This window comes from Phalacrocorax aristotelis, chromosome 23, assembly GCF_949628215.1.
Source record: "Phalacrocorax aristotelis chromosome 23, bGulAri2.1, whole genome shotgun sequence".
In the NCBI taxonomy this organism is placed as follows: Eukaryota; Metazoa; Chordata; class Aves; order Suliformes; family Phalacrocoracidae; genus Phalacrocorax; species Phalacrocorax aristotelis.
In genome coordinates, this window is record NC_134298.1 from 7,685,604 (window position 1) to 7,702,151 (window position 16,548).

Consider the following 16,548-nt stretch of genomic DNA (forward strand, 5'->3'; position numbering starts at 1 on the left):
CTCCGGTTTCGCTTTCGTTTCGCGGCGGCGGGGCCGGAGCGGGGCGCAGGGAGCGGGGCCGGGCCGCGGTGCTCGGGCGGGCGGGGCCCGGGGCTGCGCCGGGGCCTCGGCCGGGGGGTCCCGGGGCGGGTGAGGGCGCGGCGCGGCGAGGGGGACCCGGGCCCGGGCGGGGGCGGCTGCTGCCCGCCGCCTCCCTCCCCGCGCAGGCATGGCGGGCCGCACGGTGCGGGTGCGGGGCCTCCCCGCCGACCTGCCCCCCGACAGGGTGGCCGACAAGCTGACCATCCACTTCCTGCGCTCCCGCAACGGCGGCGGGGAGATCGCCGACGTCCAGGTGCTGCCCGAGGCCTGCGCCCTCATCACCTTCGAGGCGCCGGAAGGTAACGGCCGCCAAGAGCCGCTCCCCCCGCGGCCGGGCCCGGCCCGTGGGCTCTGCCCGCTGCCGAGCAGCCAGCCCTGTCCCCCCCGTGTCGCGTCCCCCCCGTGTCGCGTCCACCCGTGCTCAGGGCAGGGACGCGGCTGCTGCTCCCCGGCGCGGGGCTGGGCTGACGCGGGCGGCTGCTGGCTTTTCCCACCCAGTGGCCCAGAGGATCCTGAAGGCGAAGAATCACGTATTGTCGATCGGAAAGAAGAAATACCCGCTGGAGGTGACGGCGCACGTCGTGGAGCTGAGCCCCGACGAGGTAGCGGGGAGCAGACGGCCCCTGCCCACGCGCCGTGGCAGCCCCAGCCGGCTCCCAGGCCGGCGCTGTGCTGGGCAGACATGCTCAGGACGGGAAAGCTCTCTCTCGCCTTTACTCTTAATTAGGCTTAAAGCAAATCCACTTTTATTCATATTCAAATAAGGAATTACTTTTTTCTGTGCTAATAACACAGGGACAGCCAGGCAGGCTGTACAGTGGGTTGTTTGGTGTTTGTGCCTGTCAAAGCAAGGAAGAATAGTCAGGCTGGAGGGAAGGGGCACCAGCCCATCTGGTGACACATGGGGCTCCTGTTAATATCTCTGCTGTGTCTTTAGCTGGGCACCGTGTCATTAGCTGGACACGCACATTGTATTTTATCTCTCGACTTAGGAGAGCTTAGGGGACAGACATGCTGCTATCTAGGAGGCACTGGAGAGTTCTCGCCTCTTTCTTCAGTTTCAAGAGAGTATGGCAGTAGCCACGCCTGTGTTTTCATGTCTGAGCACTGAAAAAAAAGTCACAGGAGTTCGCCTGGCATTGCAGACCTTTCTGCAAGCCTGTAGTGCCAGACTGGTTGAAGGTCTGCAGCTGAAGCTCTGGGAGAGAGAGAGGGCAACTGCATTTCGGATGCAGAAGGGATAGTGGATTTCCTGGGTTGGGCTGTTTGCAGAGCTCCCAGTGTGTAGAAGTGGGACCACATCTCTGTGCGATTTGCCCCTCGCATTCATTGTTTGCAGAAAGCTTTTCGCTATGGGTGCAAGGTCCAAGAGTTGCTTGGGCTGGCTGAGCCTTTGAGTCCTGCCTGTGTTATGCTCTCATCTCATTTGAAAGAGGGATGCTGAAGAGAGAAAGGTGGTGGACCGTGTCATCTTTCTGTCACAATAATGCAGGGGCTGTGGCAAGCGTGAGATGCATTTGCCTCCCCCTGTGCCTTGGAGGGAGGTTGGTTTTGGTCCTTGCTGTCTCACTCCCTTGCTGTCTGCTTGCAGATCTTCATACGCGTTTGCATGATAGTTGACTATGGCAAGCTTCCTGCTGGCAAAACCCTCCTGAAGAACTTGCTTAAAGGTTACAGCAATGTGCAGTTCAACTTCGACTCCAAGAACACCCACTGCATAGTCAAGGGACCATTCACTGAGCTGCAGGCCTTCAGCAGAGACCTTCTGGGCAGCCTGAACCTCAAGAGCCAAGCTGTTGGAGAGGTTCTCCTGCCAGGTTCCAGCCATGGGGCCAAAGAGCCCGGAATGCATGATCACCAGCAAGTGCCTGACTCCACTGAGTCAGTGCGAGAGATGGCAAAGCTGCCAAATTGGGACCAGGTGTGTGAAAAGGCACCTAAAGTCCCATCGCCTCGGGGCCCAGTGGATGGGGAAGCTGTAGAACAGCTGGAAGACTTTTCCTTAGTGCTCGACTTGGACATTTACTTGTACATGCAGAGGTTCTGTGCTGCCAAGTACCAAGGTGTGCTATGCCAGCATCGTGTGGATGCAGTGGATGTTAGCAGCGATGGCATCGCCATACTGTACCTCCAACCATCTGCAGGTATGTCTGGGGATATGGACGCCCTGCGGCAGGCCCGTCTGGCCCTGCAGCAGCTTTACCAGCAGCTGGAGGTAAGCTTGCGCAAGGAGAAGATCGCCAAGGGAGGACTGGATATGGACAGCCAGGCACTCAGGGCTCTGACACGTGAGCTGCAGAAACTCTATCCCCAGTTGCTCTGCCATGAGGATGAAAAGCAGCTTTATCTTATTGGAAACCTTGTTGACGTCTCCCAAGCCAAGCAGTACCTTCAGGATTTCAGCACCAGAAGAGGTGCTTCACACACGGTTGGCATGCTCAGCAGCTCCCTGCCCTCACACCCAGCGAACTCCTGCACCACAGAGGCTGCACTGCACAAGCCCAAAGCGCCTGCAGACACCTCAGCCTCAAGGCTCAGCCCAGGCAGGCTGGAGCTGAAAGGTGAGCTCAAGTTAGCTGCCAACTTCAGCACGCTGAAATCTGACAGGTCTCAGGCCAGCCGGGGCCTCTTGCTGAATCAGGACTCTCCACCGGTGGGACAGGCACAGCTTTCTGGAAAGCACGTATCAGAGACAGATGCTGTAGGTCCGAGTGACCCAACAGCACTGGCCCAGAAGTACCAGCCTCCTGTTTCTACAACAAATGTGCTTTTGGGGTCAGCAGCAGAGTCTCAGCAGAAGGACCCCAAAGAATGGGACCATGTGAAAGGAGGTGCCGGTCTTACAAGACACAGGGCTCTGTCTCCCTTTGGGGGCAAAGAAAACAGCACTTCACAGCATCCTGTGGACTCTAAAGGCTCAGGTCCCACCAAGCACCACCCCATTGTTAGCATGTTTAGTACCTCTGGCATGACAAGGACCTCTTCTGCTTTAGACTCTAAACCCTCTGAATCCAGGCCGCTGCTGCGACGTTCCAACAGCTTCTCCCTGCCAAGGTCAAAGGAAAGCAACAAGCCCCGGGACACTGGCAGGGCAGGCAGTGGAGGCACTAGGGTGAGTGAAGAGATGAGCCTGGACGCTCTGCAGTGGTCTTACCTGAAAGATGTTTGCCACTCTGCTATTGACGACCTGTGCAGGGACGGAGATGTGCAGATCTCAGAGCATCGTACTGGGGACTGCACTGTGCTGACACTGCAGGCGGCAGACAGGACCAAGCTTTTCCAGGCTAAATGGAAGGTGGAGGCTCTTGTGCAGAAGTGTCCTGACCTTGTGTGTCAGAGTATGAGCTACTCGGAGCTCGCTGTAGCTGGGCCGAATGACAGCGCCCTGAGTGAACTGTGCAGCCTCTTGCGAGGAAACTCCCTCCAGGTTGGACTCAGCAAAGACAAGTACAAGCTATATCTTGCCTGCCCCAAGGAGCTGCTGCCAGGTGTGACTGAGGTCTTCCACAGGTTTTCTTCCAGGAGGCGCCATGCCCTGACATCTTCATCCTTGTCTCCAGGGCCAGAGGGTACAGGGCACTCAGGTGTCATCCAGCCGAGCAGAAGCCAGGACACAGTGCTGGGGGCAGCCCTTCCTGGCAGCCTGGAGTCCCTACAGATGGGCCTGCAGAACCTGAACATTAGTGATAAAGCAGGCCACGCAGATGTGCTCAGGGCTTTCTGCCTACCAGAGGCTGAGGAAAAGAGGTCCCCCAGTCCTTGGAGGTTCCAGCAGGTCTTAGGGCAGGAGGACACCAATGACCATGGTGATTCGGGGACTGTGCAAGGAGGAAGCAACCACCACAGCCCTAGCATAGTAGATAAGCCAAGTCCTGCTGGTCTGAGGGAGCCCCAGGAACAGCCGAAGACAAAAATGCCTGGGGGGGACCCTGACATTGCACGGCTAAAGCAGGTTTTGCCAGACAGATTCCAGTTTGCAAGGGACAAGAGCAGAGGAGGCCACAGTGAAGCAGTGGGACAGCTGCGGTCGCCAGTTCCTGCAGCAGACGGTGCTCCTCACTCCCTGCCCATGTGGCTGTACAGGGCTACGGCTCCTGAGCCACCTGAGGCTCCTGCCGAACAGTCGCCTGCAGCAGAGCCCAGGGGCCAGGAACAGGCCCAGCTCCCAACGGGCAGGAGCAATGTGCAGGAGGACCCTGACCCCTCATCACAGCAGACAAGAGGCTCCAGCCTTGGACAGGAGCGTGGCAAGACCCCTCTGGGCCAGTGTGATGCTTGCCAGAGCTCAGGTGTGACCTGCCAGGCCCCCTGCGGTCACGCCTTATGCAGGACATGTTTTGCAGCGGACAGTACACGGCCAGCTTGCTGCAGCTCCTCCTCAGTTGCCCTGGGCCGCAAGATCTCAGGGACATTCAAGATCTCCTCCCTGTCTCAGAGTCTGCCCGGCCACTACCGCGACCTAACACTCCAGGTTGCCTACAACATCCCTGATGGCGTGCAAGGGGTAGGTACTCACCACAGAGGCTTCCCCATCCCCATGCAGGACATACAGGTTCTATCAGTGCGGCTGGTGGGGGGAGGGATGGGGGCAGCTACCACTCCATTCCGCACATGCGAAGCAGTAGCGGTACTGCCCTGTGGAAGGCAGAAAGCTCCACGCCAGGTTTGGGAGCAGCTTGCTGCTTTGAAGAGTGTGTGATCTCTGTTTCTTGTGCAAAGCAACTGGCAACCCATGGGGGCCACAGTTGTCAGTGCATTTTCAAGCTGGACACACTCTCAGAAGCCAGCTCTGAGGCACAGCACTCAGGCTGTTATTTAAAATGCTTTCTTCCTGTTCTAAGGTTGGTGACCCCCACCCAGGAGAGCCTTACAAAGGGGGGGATTTCTATGCCTTCTTGCCTGACAACAAGGAAGGGCAGAAGACAGCAATGCTGCTGAAGAAAGCATTTGAGCATGGGCTGACATTCCAGATCAAGTCCTGCAATGGCGAGGACAGAGTGACATGGGGCCTTATCCCACACAAAACCTCCTGGGATGGAGGCAAAGCCAGGTATGACCCAGCTCATCCCAAGCTTCCAGGTGTGGGGTGGTTTGGTTTGGTTTTTTGGTGCGTGGGGTTTTTTGGGTTTTGTTTCTTTTTTTCTTCAATCCAAGGAGAACCGTTGCCTCCAGCTCAACAAATTTTGTCATGGGTGGCTCTTCTAGGGTCCCACAGTGGCAGAGCTGTTGCCTCCTTTGCTTCAGCTCGCAGGGCAGCTGAGGTGGCAGACCAGCCCTGGCACCCTCCAGCTGGACCTAAAGCCCTTGCCCATCACACACCCATAAGTTCCCACGGACAACAATGCTGGGCCCTGTTCACTTACAGCTTTCCCGGCTTTTCCCGTGACAGCGCTCCGCAGCCAGCTGTGGGTGCAAGCTGTGCCTGCAGGCAGCAGCAGCTTCCAGGGAGCAGGACTTCCACCCTCAGCACCTGTTGAAGGGATGAGGAAAAACAAATAAACTGTTGCTCCTCTCAGTGTTTTATTTAGCACTACCAGCAGGATTTACGCCACTTCTGTCTCTGCCCCACAGGAATGGCTATCCAGATGCCCAATATCTCCGTGAGGTTTGCACAGTACTGAAGAAACTGGGCATCCCATGAGAGGCCCTGCCTGGACAGCCACAACCCATGCCTTCGCTTCACCTTCCTTTCCAGCTGATGAAGCTGCAGCTTAACACAGACAGCTCAGGAAAAAAGCAGGTGTTTGTCCAAGGAGCTCCTGTGTCCCTAGAGGTAGCCAGAATCTGCACATCAGTGACAGCAGCACCTCTGTATCCACCCCCACCCCACAAGCCTTAGCCTGGATTGGCGCTTCCCTGAACCACCAGCTCCTGCCGGTGCGTGTCCTCGCCAGCCAGTCACACAGCTTGTTTCAACACCAGCTCCAGGCTGAGCCCTGGCGTGGCTTTCAGCAGCATAATGCAAACCAGGGTAGCAGCCTGTGTGTAGTCCCAGCCCCATCTTCTGGAAGGCTCTTCCACCTCCAGCCACTACAGGCAGGTTCAAGCTCAGCCGCAGCCAGTGCCAGAGCTGCGCTGTCATTAATTTCAGCTGTTCACTCAGACATCTCAGCCCTTTTGCAGACAGCCACAAGCTACAGCCCCTCCCCAGCACCTGCTCTGGGGCCAGCAGGCAGCCTGCTGCTCCCTTGGGACTGGCATTAGCAGCTTTCAGTGCCCAGGACAGCTGCCTCCCATGAGAATTCACAGGCAGCAGGAGAAACACAAATAAACAAGATTTATTCCCCACATTTTTAGTAGTGGTTGTTCATGCCTTGTCTTACTGTCACCCCAGGCACCCATTTCAACTCAACTGGCTCCAGAGCCACCCAGACACAGAGTGAAGTATAGACGCCTGCTGAGGGCTTAGCAAACAAAAAGCTCCATAGCTGCCCACCAGAACAGGGCATCTGAAAAATCAATGCAACACTCGAGGCAACGACTAACAGTAGTCCTTGAGAGCAGAGGCACCTTCTCACCCTGGGAGAGTTAGAATTTATGAACTGAATGTGTCCACCAACTGCCTGGAGAAGCAATAGAAGTGGCCCAGAGGCTGAGCTGGGGGCAGAGGGTTCATTCCAACAGGTGATCGAGCAGCATAGCACTGAGGGTTTTGTTTTGCTTTTAATTAACATTTGAAACACATAAGGCATATGGTAACATTAGACAGAGGAGCATTACACATTATAGTCATGTAAACAGCATTGGCACACTTGCTTTCTGTCCAACTTGGTTACACGCACAAAGCAGTATATATTTTTTAAACAAAGATTTTCCATACGTCTGTAGGATGAGTATCACTCGTATCACATATCTGCAAATCAACATGACTCAGACAGTACAAACCAGACCATATGTTGTAAGAGGCTCAGAGTCTAATGCGTTTCACATCATGCTCACATACTACCTACCAGTCACACTTTGCCATCACCAGGGCTTGGCACACTGAAGACTTCATTAGGCAACACGAGTGGTTTTACACCTATGATAGCAGCTGTAAGTGGGCCAGGATCCTGCACCAATTAAAGCCTGAGGCCCACAGTGCTTCTCACTTCTCCCTGGTCAATCAATTCTACTTTAATACAGGTGTCCAGAATGAAACATACAGCTAAACTCCTTCCCCCCTCCCGGGCTCCTCTGCGCAAGCCACGGCTGCTTCTGCTCCCTTCCCCTCTGTAGTTAGCACGCAACACACACAAGCTTGAGAGAAACCAGAGTCAAAACTGTGACAACAGCTGCCTGGTGATAGCAAAGGCGTTGCGTTTTGTCCAGGACCAGCAGTACCAGTCTGGGAAGGCGACTGCAGGAACAACGCAGCAGCGGCACTCCCACAGGCACCCCTGTGGCTGAGCAGCCCCCCACAGCGGTGGGCAGGGCCAGGGACACCTCTCCTCTGCTCGTGAACTCCTTACACTTTCCACTTGGACTCCTCACAGCACAACCTTTGGGTCAGACAATCAGTAAAATAAACATTAAATTGCACTTCTGATAGCTAGAATGGCACACACAATTTAAGCACAGGAATCTCCCCTTTCCTCAATAGCACAACTTTGCCCTAAACAGTTAAGCAACATTGAGTGAAATACTGTTATCTTAGGGTTTTTGTTTTTTGCTTTGGTCCTTAGTATATAAACCTGCTGGTTAACTTTATTGAGTTAAGACACTTGAAGTTGTTTTACATAGGTTCTGTACTTATAGACTTATAGATAAAAACATTTGTCCATTAAAAAAAACTAACCCAAACAAAAACAACCACCCAAAAAAAACCCCAAACCAACCACCCACAACCTCCTAGAGCAGAGCATTCATCACTGACAGGTGATGAGCAAGGTTACATTTAATCTTCATCTTTCTATAGAAAACATTGTTGCTACCAAGGAACAAAAAACAGTCAGTGCTAAACTCTTAACAGAGAGTAACTGCTCAGCCCTCTGGCCCTGATAAGGGCTTCAGGAATCTGTAGGTAGAAGACAGGCGAGCAGCTACCCAAAGAGAGTTGGGAGCCAGGATTGTTTCCCGAAAGCCAAGGCTGGGGCAGCAGATACAGCCTCTCTCAAGGACTGGCTAGAGCCAGACGGCTGCCCTGGGGGAGACAAGGGCTCTGCAATAGCTCTTTTGGACTGGAGAGCACAGAACCACCAGGACAGCCCTGGAAAGGCTGTAATACATGGAAAGGGAGAATCTTATTCACGGTACATCAGGCTACATCACCAGTGTTCACAAAACAGAGCTAGCATGAGTCGTAACAGGTTTTTGGCAATACTTTGAAAGGCCAGAATGGAAAAGGCTCCAGTGACTTCCTAGTCCTTACAGGCATGTAGAAGAAGGCACTGAGATACTGTTTTCTGTGGTGTACCGCAAGGCAGCATGTCAGAGGTGTCCTACGGGAAGCTGCGAGACTCCCGCTTCCCCCCTTCCCGCTGCATCGGGAGGGACAGACTGCGAGAGCCTCGCGGCGCTGCCTGATCCAAGGCCATCCAAGTAAGGCACTGAGCACGTGCTTAGCCGAGAGTAAAGCAAGGAGAGGTTACTGTGAAACACAATTTGGTAGGTTTCCCCTTTACAAGTGTGCAGAACCTGAAGATGTGCAGGGCTGTGTGCTGTTTGAGCACGCTGCTCTTTCATCAAGGTGAAGTCCAGTTTCTCGGAGGAACAGGTCCAGACTTTCCATTTCAGCAATCTAGACAGTCCTTCTGTTGTCAGACCTGGTAAAGCAGCATTAGACACTGTTGGATTTAATCTAAATTGGCATGACAGGGCAGGTTGAAAGGAGAAGCAGCAAGATTTTTGGATTCAGAAAGGTTAAAGTTGTGCTTGTAAGTTCCACCAGAGCACATTTACGAAGTTCAGGTATCAAGTGCGAGAAATGGACTGATAAGGGTTTGTGACAGGGCCGCAGCCCTCCTCTGAGGTTGCAGGGAAGGGGGTTGTTTTAATACTTAAAGTCAGCCAGGACAAGTCCCCTAGAGGCTGTGCCTACATGTTTCTAAAAGGCAACAGAACTAGGGACTGGGCCCAAGCACCTGAAATACAAGCTGCACTGATAGACAGGAGCCCTGCTGGAGGACAGAGCTGGCCAAGGAAGAAGCTACGCTCCTCACCTCCACAGGAACCCCCAGCCCTGCACAGAGCTTGGCTGCTCTCAAGTGGCAGAGAGGCTTCGCACACGGGGCCCTTTGCCCAGCAGGCAACGTCCCTCCTGGGGGTTCGGTTAAGCAGGACTCCGACTAGCAAGGTTTCGCTCCTGGAGCCTGAGCTCTTCCATGATGGGCAGCTCTTCTTGGCACCCTTGGGTTTACCTTTTCAAATCCAAAATGAAGCCTAAAAGCCTGAAGCACCCACCATCCGTGACAAAGCCTCAAAGCAAGCACAAACAGCACCACAGTCACTCAGGGCTGAAAACAGGGTCCAGCAGGAAGGCAGGGCACCACCCAGGACATTAAGTGCTCACAGAACTAGGCTCCAGTCGCTGCACAGCTACATTTCCAAATGCATGGAAGAAAGAAAACAGGAAGAGAAACTGAGTTCTGGTGTGGGAGGAGCACCCCAGGCAGTTCCTAAACCCTCAGTGCTGGAAGAGAGCCCAAGGGTCTCAAGACTCACAGTTTCAGGGGAAGAAGAGTCAAGCCTTACTGCAGCACTGAACCACGAGGTGAGAGCTGGTTTGAGCTGATATCTAACAAGCTAGCTAGAAGAGAATGGAAAGAACAGTTTGAACTGCTCAAGATGCCCAGGCCAAGAAGCCTGACACAGAGCTGGGCAGTTTACCATCTACACTGGTTACTTGGCGATAGCTTTACTGAGTGGCGTGCCACAGAAAGAGCCGGCTCAGGCTCTCGGGAAGCAGGCTTACAGGAATGGTTCTTGCAATTTACTTCCCAGACGGCAACACCTCCCCAGCACACAGGGCACAGCTCGAAGCAAGCGTTAACAGGGGCTTATTTTGTTCCCATCTTGCTGAAGTCCAATTCAATACTGCAGCCCTTGGAAATACAAACATGAGGGTGAAGTATAGCCTTAACAATACCAACTTGGAGCCCAACATTAATAAAGCACAGAGCCAACATCAATTGTTCCAGTCATTTGAGACACAGTTGAGTCCTTATGGTCTCTAAAAAAAAAAAAAACCAGACACAGTTTAGATCTCCCTACACAGTTTGGAATCAGAAAATGGACAAGATCAAGTTCCCTAATTGAAACTTTTCTTCGGTGTTCAGGCACAGACCAGACCAGCCTGTCAGGTTATCTGCCAACTGCACAGAGAAGCGACTGCAAATTAAATGCAATATGCCATAGACTCCAAAATTCCAGGATGGTTATTTACAAGGCAAAGACAACATGACCTGTTACTATCTGACTCGTGTTAGAGGGCTACGAAAGCAGAGGGGAAAGAGCATGGTTAGTGTAAACAAAAGAGTAGCCCGTGCTAGAATTACACCAGGCCAGCCACACTTTTCCTCTGGCTGTTGAGGAAACATCCTAAGTTTGGCCCATTCTCCTGCAGAACAAGCTTTGCAAAGGTGATAGTGCAAACGCTTCAGCAGGGCTGTTTCTGGGGACATATTTGGCAGTTGCTATAGTATGTTACATCTTGACTTTACAGTGACAGGCTATCCGCTTGTTAATCACCAACTGCCTGGAAGCTTCAGCTGCAGTGCCAGAGAAAAACAAGGTTAATTTGGAAATCTAGTAGAGAAACAAGTCATTAGAAAAAAAAAAAGTATCAAATCAACAGGCTTCAGAACAGAGAGCTAGGGCAGGAGGTGTATCTGGCAAAGGGTCAGTCACAACAACAGCATGCAAACCTCATCTGAACTTTAACCACGGTGTTCTTGTACTGGTGAAGATGGAAGTTATGATCTGTCCATTTCCAGGCCCCAAATATCAGGGAGTTAAACCATGAATTCACAATTTGCACACATCTCCCTAGTTCTCTTCTTTTTTGGATTCTTCCTTGGGTGCTTCAGGAACCAGGATGACCTTTCCAACATTCTTCTTCTCTTGCATCTGCCTCATGGCATCTGCCACCTGGAAGCAACAAGAATGTCATGAGACCCACACCCACCATGCGGCACAGTCATGCCCTTTCTGGGCCCTTGGTCTGCCCAGACTACCCTGAGGGCCACCCAGGAGGCAGCTTTCCCAGCAGTTCAAGCAAGTGCCAAGCATTCTGGTGCCTCTGCACAGATGCGTTTTGGACAGATCTGGGCAGCTGTCTTAGTCTGCCCATAGGAAACTGCCCTCAAGAATTCACACAGACCAACCCTAACATACATGAGGATGTTCTGCTACGCAAACTGTGGAAGAACAAAGTGTGTGTCACCACGGCTTCCTTTCTAAACAGAGGGGAACCCTGCAGAAACCCAGCTAACAGCCAGAAGGACAATGCTTCTACCATTGTCCTTCTACACAACCATGGAAAAAATACATGCACAGATTTTTATTATTATTATTTTTAAGTAAAACAGTACCTGGGCCAAGCCAGGAATCAACAGTTTTCCTTTAGCACTTGCATCAGACTGGTTCTTGGGTACTAACACCAATTGATCGTTACCAAGTCCTTTGCTCCCCTGCAATCAGTCCTACCCCAGCAAAGGATTTCCAAGAGAAGAACCTGACTCTGCCTGGACACATCAGTGCAACACCCCTGAGCACAGCAAAGATGCTGAAAAACCCGCCGCTTTCCTCCAACGTCCCCATTCTGCTTCACTGCCTGGGCTCTTTTTCACTCGTGGAAGGGCAGCAGCAACCTTCCCAGCTGTCTGCTTAATTACAGGGTACGGACTCAGAGCAGTCTCCAGACTGACACATAACCCAGCCCCTCCATGGGCTGCTGCTGACCAGAGCACAGCTGAGCACCTGCCCTATTCCACAGGGACACTGTCTGGCATTGTCCAGCTCTGTGCACTGGAGCAGAACAGCCCAGCCACTTCACTGCCCCTTAATATATCAAAAGAAAAAAAGGCACTGAACGTCTGAGAGTAGATGGTCATTAAACATTTGCAACAGTTCAGCCCCCGTGAACAAGGTGCTCACACTGATCCAGAGCTCACTGTGCAGAAGACAATTGTGCAGTAATTTCTGGGTGCTGCCAGCCTATATGTTAGCTCAGACTCACCTGATCAAAGGGCCATACAGAGTCTATTTTGGGCTTGATTTTGCCTTGAAGGTACAGGCTAACCAGCTTCGCTACAACACCTCCAAGAAGCTCAAATTCTTCATCCATATATCCAAGGTGGTAGCCACACACAGCCTTGTTATGGTGCAGGAGCTGCAAGGCATTGATGCTGAACTGGTTCCACCAAGTTTTAGCCATAGCCATGAGGTTCTTCTTCTGCCCAGTGAGCAAGTTTGCTACGCCTAAAAAGAAGGCAAGCCACAGATGATGAGCTGGAATCAACACAAGAGGCAGTGGGCAGCCCATATAACAGCTCAGACAATACGCAGGGTAACAGCTGCTCACACAGCGATGGAGGACAGAGGTGAGAACTGGGTCACATCAGGATCTGCCCACTTGACCTTCAGTGGAAACAGGTACCTGCCTTGGCCTCAATATACGCAGAATTTGGATTATTGGCACCCTCATATTGCAAAAATACGGAACTCCTCTCTTAGGAGGGCAGCAGCAGTGCAGCTAGACTGCAGTGCTGACAGAGGCAAGAGAGGGTTACAAGTCACATCCAGCCAGGCTGGCAGGACAGTAGCCCCCTTCTACAGCCAGGCTTCTTCAGGGGAGCCACACACTGTGATGGCTGGGACTACAAAAGCAGCACACTGGTGCAAGTGTCTGGAATCCCACTGGGGGTTGTGTGAGGGCTTTGTCTATGGGACAAAAATCACAGTGTTTCAGGGCTGGGGAATGGAGAGATAAGTATTCAGTAGCCTCAAACCTCATCACCCACACATCCTCTAGAAGAAAAGCAAGGCTCTATTAGTGCTGTGCATTAAGTCAGCCTGGATGAAGCAGCTGTGCCAGCATTCCTCCGTGAGGACACTCCAGTTTCCCCTGCAGGCACTGGCTCGTACTTGAAGAGAGATCTTGGAGCCTGTGACCAGAGCTCTCAGGACAAGGCACAAATCTCACTCCCAGGCACAAATCTCGCTCCCCTCAGCACCTCACCCAAGTGAAGCATCCTAAAGACCTTCGTGAAATAACGGAGCTACAACACACGCAGCAGTCGGCACCAGGGATGCTCCCTCACGGCTGCATGCCCAGCCACAGAGCAGCGTGGAGCTGCAGACTCACACCCACCCTGCCATCACACAGTCCCTCCTACGCAGGAGCTGGGTTTTGGCCACACTGCTCACACTTACCGTAAGTGATGAGTTTGCCCATCGGCTTCAACAGGTTAAATGCTTTGGATGTATCGGATCCTCCCAGTGGGTCCAGCACAATGTCAACACCTAGCGAGAATTGAAAGTAACTAGAAGTTTCCTATGCACTTGAAAGAAACACAGGACAGTTGTACAAGTCCTCTGCCACACGGTACCTTTGGGAGAGATTTTCCGGACCTCCTCTGCGTAATCCATCGTTCTGTAGTCAATGGGGTGAGCGACTCCGCTCTCCTTGAGTGTGTCATGCTTGGAGGCAGATGCTGTGCCAAAAATGGTGACATTTTCCACAGTCTTGCACAGCTGGATGGCAGCAGTTCCCACACCACCTGAAATCCAAGAAGCAAACAGCCCCAGCAGTCAGAAAAGCCTCTAGATTGGTAAATTATCCCTGCTTGTACAGATCACACAGCACCAGGAGGTATGGAATAAAGGCTTTGCCTGAGGCAGGTGGATGGCTGTGACACATGCTGGGGGAGACCAACTCCAGCCACAGGGAAATGGGTTCAGCCTTTGCCAGTGCCTGGGTCAGCGTGAAGCCTGCATCTCTGGCAGGCAACTTTTTGTCAGTCCAGCCCTATTCTGATCGCTTCCTCACCCACGCCACCCATTCAGAAGCTGCATGTTGGGGCCAAGAGTCTCCGCACAGGTTGGCAAGAACTACTTACCTGCGGCCATGTGGATGAGGACACTCTGGTTGGGTCTCAAGTTTCCAAAGTCAAATAGGATCATGTAGGCAGTGATGTAGTTGACAAGAAAAGCAGCCGCTTCCTCAAAGCTCATCCCCTCAGGCATCAGGAAAGTCTGATTGGCTGGCACGTTCACGACTTCTTGCCAGAGCCCTGACCTAGCCAGGACCATTACCTTATCACCAACCTAAAATCAGAGACAAGGCAGTCTGAAACAAGCCCCAGGGTAGCAGAAGGCATCGCACCCTTGCCCTCTGTACGCCAGAGCCAGGCACACGTGCGCGGCTCTGTGTGCGGAGGTCTGCAGGGACTGCAGCGCCCCTGGGCTCAAGCGGGAGCCTGCAGCCTGCACTCCGCTCGTCGAGCGAACTGCGGCACAGTGCAGCGCCTCACCACGGACCTGGGCACACGCCAGGAGCCTCAGAGGGACCACAGGCACCCCAGGCTCTGGCTCGCGCCCAGCGTGCTGTCTGACTGCCAGCTGCCCAAACCAACAGTCCCCCAGTGAGGTCAGAGGGATGGGAGTCGTGTCCTGCCCTCCCTGCCCAAGCTGGGAGCAGGAGCCTGAACACCATGAAATATTGCTGCTGCACCTTGCAAGGATCATTCTGCCAGCGGGCAGGAGGCTTGCGGCAATGATTAATAGGATCAACACCAGAAAAAACATGTCCAACCTTAGCAAAACCTCCCAGGTCTAAGCCTCAGGCCTGAAGTCTGAGGCATCCCCCAAAATCTGCTCTTACACCACTGGGCAAGAAATATCTGCTCACTCTGCAACTGGAAGGAGATGGCAAAACACCAAGCAGTCGTATCAACAAGCAGATGAGAGGCAGAGCCAAGGCAGCGAGCAGAAAGGCTCCTCGTGTGTGGGTTTGGTATTTACACTTGAATAAACCAGGATATTTTCCTGGAGCAAAGGGAATCATCTCTGACACCCTGGGCTTTTTTGAGACACTTTGTTTTGCTAGTTGTGCACCCAAGAATCACCTTGAAGCACCATAATTGCAACAACCCTAAGACCCAAAGGTGTGGGGCACGCAGAGCCAACTCCTCTGTCCCCCGAGCTGCTAGAAATGCAGCAGCTGGAGGCTCGTGGGCCACGAACCCCGCACCAAGAGCAACTGACCTGCTCGTGGCCACACCTCACCACCCTCCGACGGCTCTGGACAGCTCTGCAGCAGCTAGAGCCGTTTCCTTCCATGTTCGTGCAGCTTAAGAGGTCAGACACAAACGTGTTCAGAAACAGCACGGTCATGCTTTGGCCCTCATCCTACTAGTGCTCTCCACCAACAAGAAAATTCAGCACATGCAAATACACCAGGCAGTCCCCAGGGACCGCGACCGCTTCCCCCGTGACTCCAGACCCCAGAGCCCCTGGCCCTTCGGGTAGCCGTGCCCTCGCCGCCCCGGGGGCTGGGGCTGGGCGGGCCGGGACATCCTGCCCCGACAGCGCGGCGCGGCCCCTTTGTCCGGGGGCTTTGTCCGCCGCGGGCGGAGCGCGGCTCTGCCGGGAACCCCGGCCCTGGGACGGTCACCGCCGCGCCGCCGCCCCCCGCCGCTGCTGCGGCGACCGGGCCGGGGCTGCCGGCACCGGGCCCTCCGGGGGCAGCGGGGACTCGGAGCCCGGCGGGGCGGCGGAGGCGCCCGGGCGGGGCCGCACCTGCGAGGCGGCGGGGCGGGGCCACCGCAGTGCGGCGGGGCCGGGCGGGGCCGCGCCTGGCCGGGCCGAACCGGGCCGGGCCGGGCCGAGCCTCACCTGTCGGTCGCGGACGCCGTCGCCGACGGCGCGGACGGTGCCGGCGCACTCCATGCCGGGGCAGACGGGCGGCGGCGGCAGCCGCTCGTACAGGCCCTGCCGCGCCATCAGGTCGGCGAAGTTGAGGCCGCAGGCGTGGACGCGCACCGAGACCTCGCCGGGCCGCGGGCCGCCGCCGCGCCGCGCCTGCACCTTCACCTTGTCGTAGCCGCCGAAGCCCGTCAGCACCAGCGCCCGGTGCTCGGCCGCCTCCCCGCCGCCCGCCGGCGGCTCGGGGCCGGGGGCCTGCTCAGGGGCAGGGGCGGCGGCGGCGGCCGGGGCCGGCTCAGCGGACATGGCGGAGCGGAGCGGCGGGAGCGGCTGCGGGCGCGGGGCGGCGGCGGGCGGGGAAAAGCCGGGGCGCGGGGCGCAGCCGGGGGGCGGGACGGGGCGGGACGGGGCGGGCCCAGGTCCGCCTCCCGCTCCCGGCCCGCCGGCGGCCGCCCCTCCGCAGCCCGGTGTCCCGGGGGACGTCCCGCCGCCCCGCCCCGCCGCCGAGGGGAGCCCGGCGGGGGTCTGCCCGTACCCCCCCGCCGGGGGTCTGCCCGCACCCCGCCGCCGGGGCGTGCGGAGCCGCCGCAGCCAGGGCGTTAATCCGTACGCGCTCCCTTG

The 16,548-nt window shown here is 55.1% G+C and overlaps 2 protein-coding genes across 3 annotated transcripts; one reads left to right on the top strand and one right to left on the bottom strand.

Moving 5' to 3' along the window:
* The first annotated feature begins 88 nt into the window (after window positions 1–88).
* Window positions 89–6,369, top strand: LOC142067960 (uncharacterized). Of its 2 annotated transcripts, XM_075117017.1 has the most exons (5): window positions 89–380; window positions 580–683; window positions 1,673–4,585; window positions 4,923–5,131; window positions 5,653–6,369. In XM_075117017.1, exons 1-5 carry the CDS (start codon window positions 209–211, stop codon window positions 5,720–5,722), a joined length of 3,468 nt encoding a protein of 1,155 aa, XP_074973118.1. In that variant the 5' UTR covers window positions 89–208; the 3' UTR covers window positions 5,723–6,369. The 2 variants fall into 2 exon arrangements, with proteins under 2 accessions (XP_074973118.1, XP_074973119.1); XM_075117018.1 differs by lacking the exon at window positions 580–683 and having other exon boundaries at window positions 243–380.
* A 356-nt stretch (window positions 6,370–6,725) lies between these two features.
* On the bottom strand, window positions 6,726–16,295 carry VAT1 (vesicle amine transport 1). Its single transcript, XM_075117019.1, has 6 exons — window positions 15,898–16,295; window positions 14,121–14,328; window positions 13,611–13,781; window positions 13,435–13,524; window positions 12,239–12,480; window positions 6,726–11,148 (listed from the first exon to the last, which is right to left on the bottom strand). The coding sequence occupies exons 1-6, from the start codon at window positions 16,231–16,233 to the stop codon at window positions 11,047–11,049; spliced, it is 1,149 nt and encodes a 382-aa protein (XP_074973120.1). The 5' UTR covers window positions 16,234–16,295; the 3' UTR covers window positions 6,726–11,046.
* Window positions 16,296–16,548: the final 253 nt, after the last annotated feature.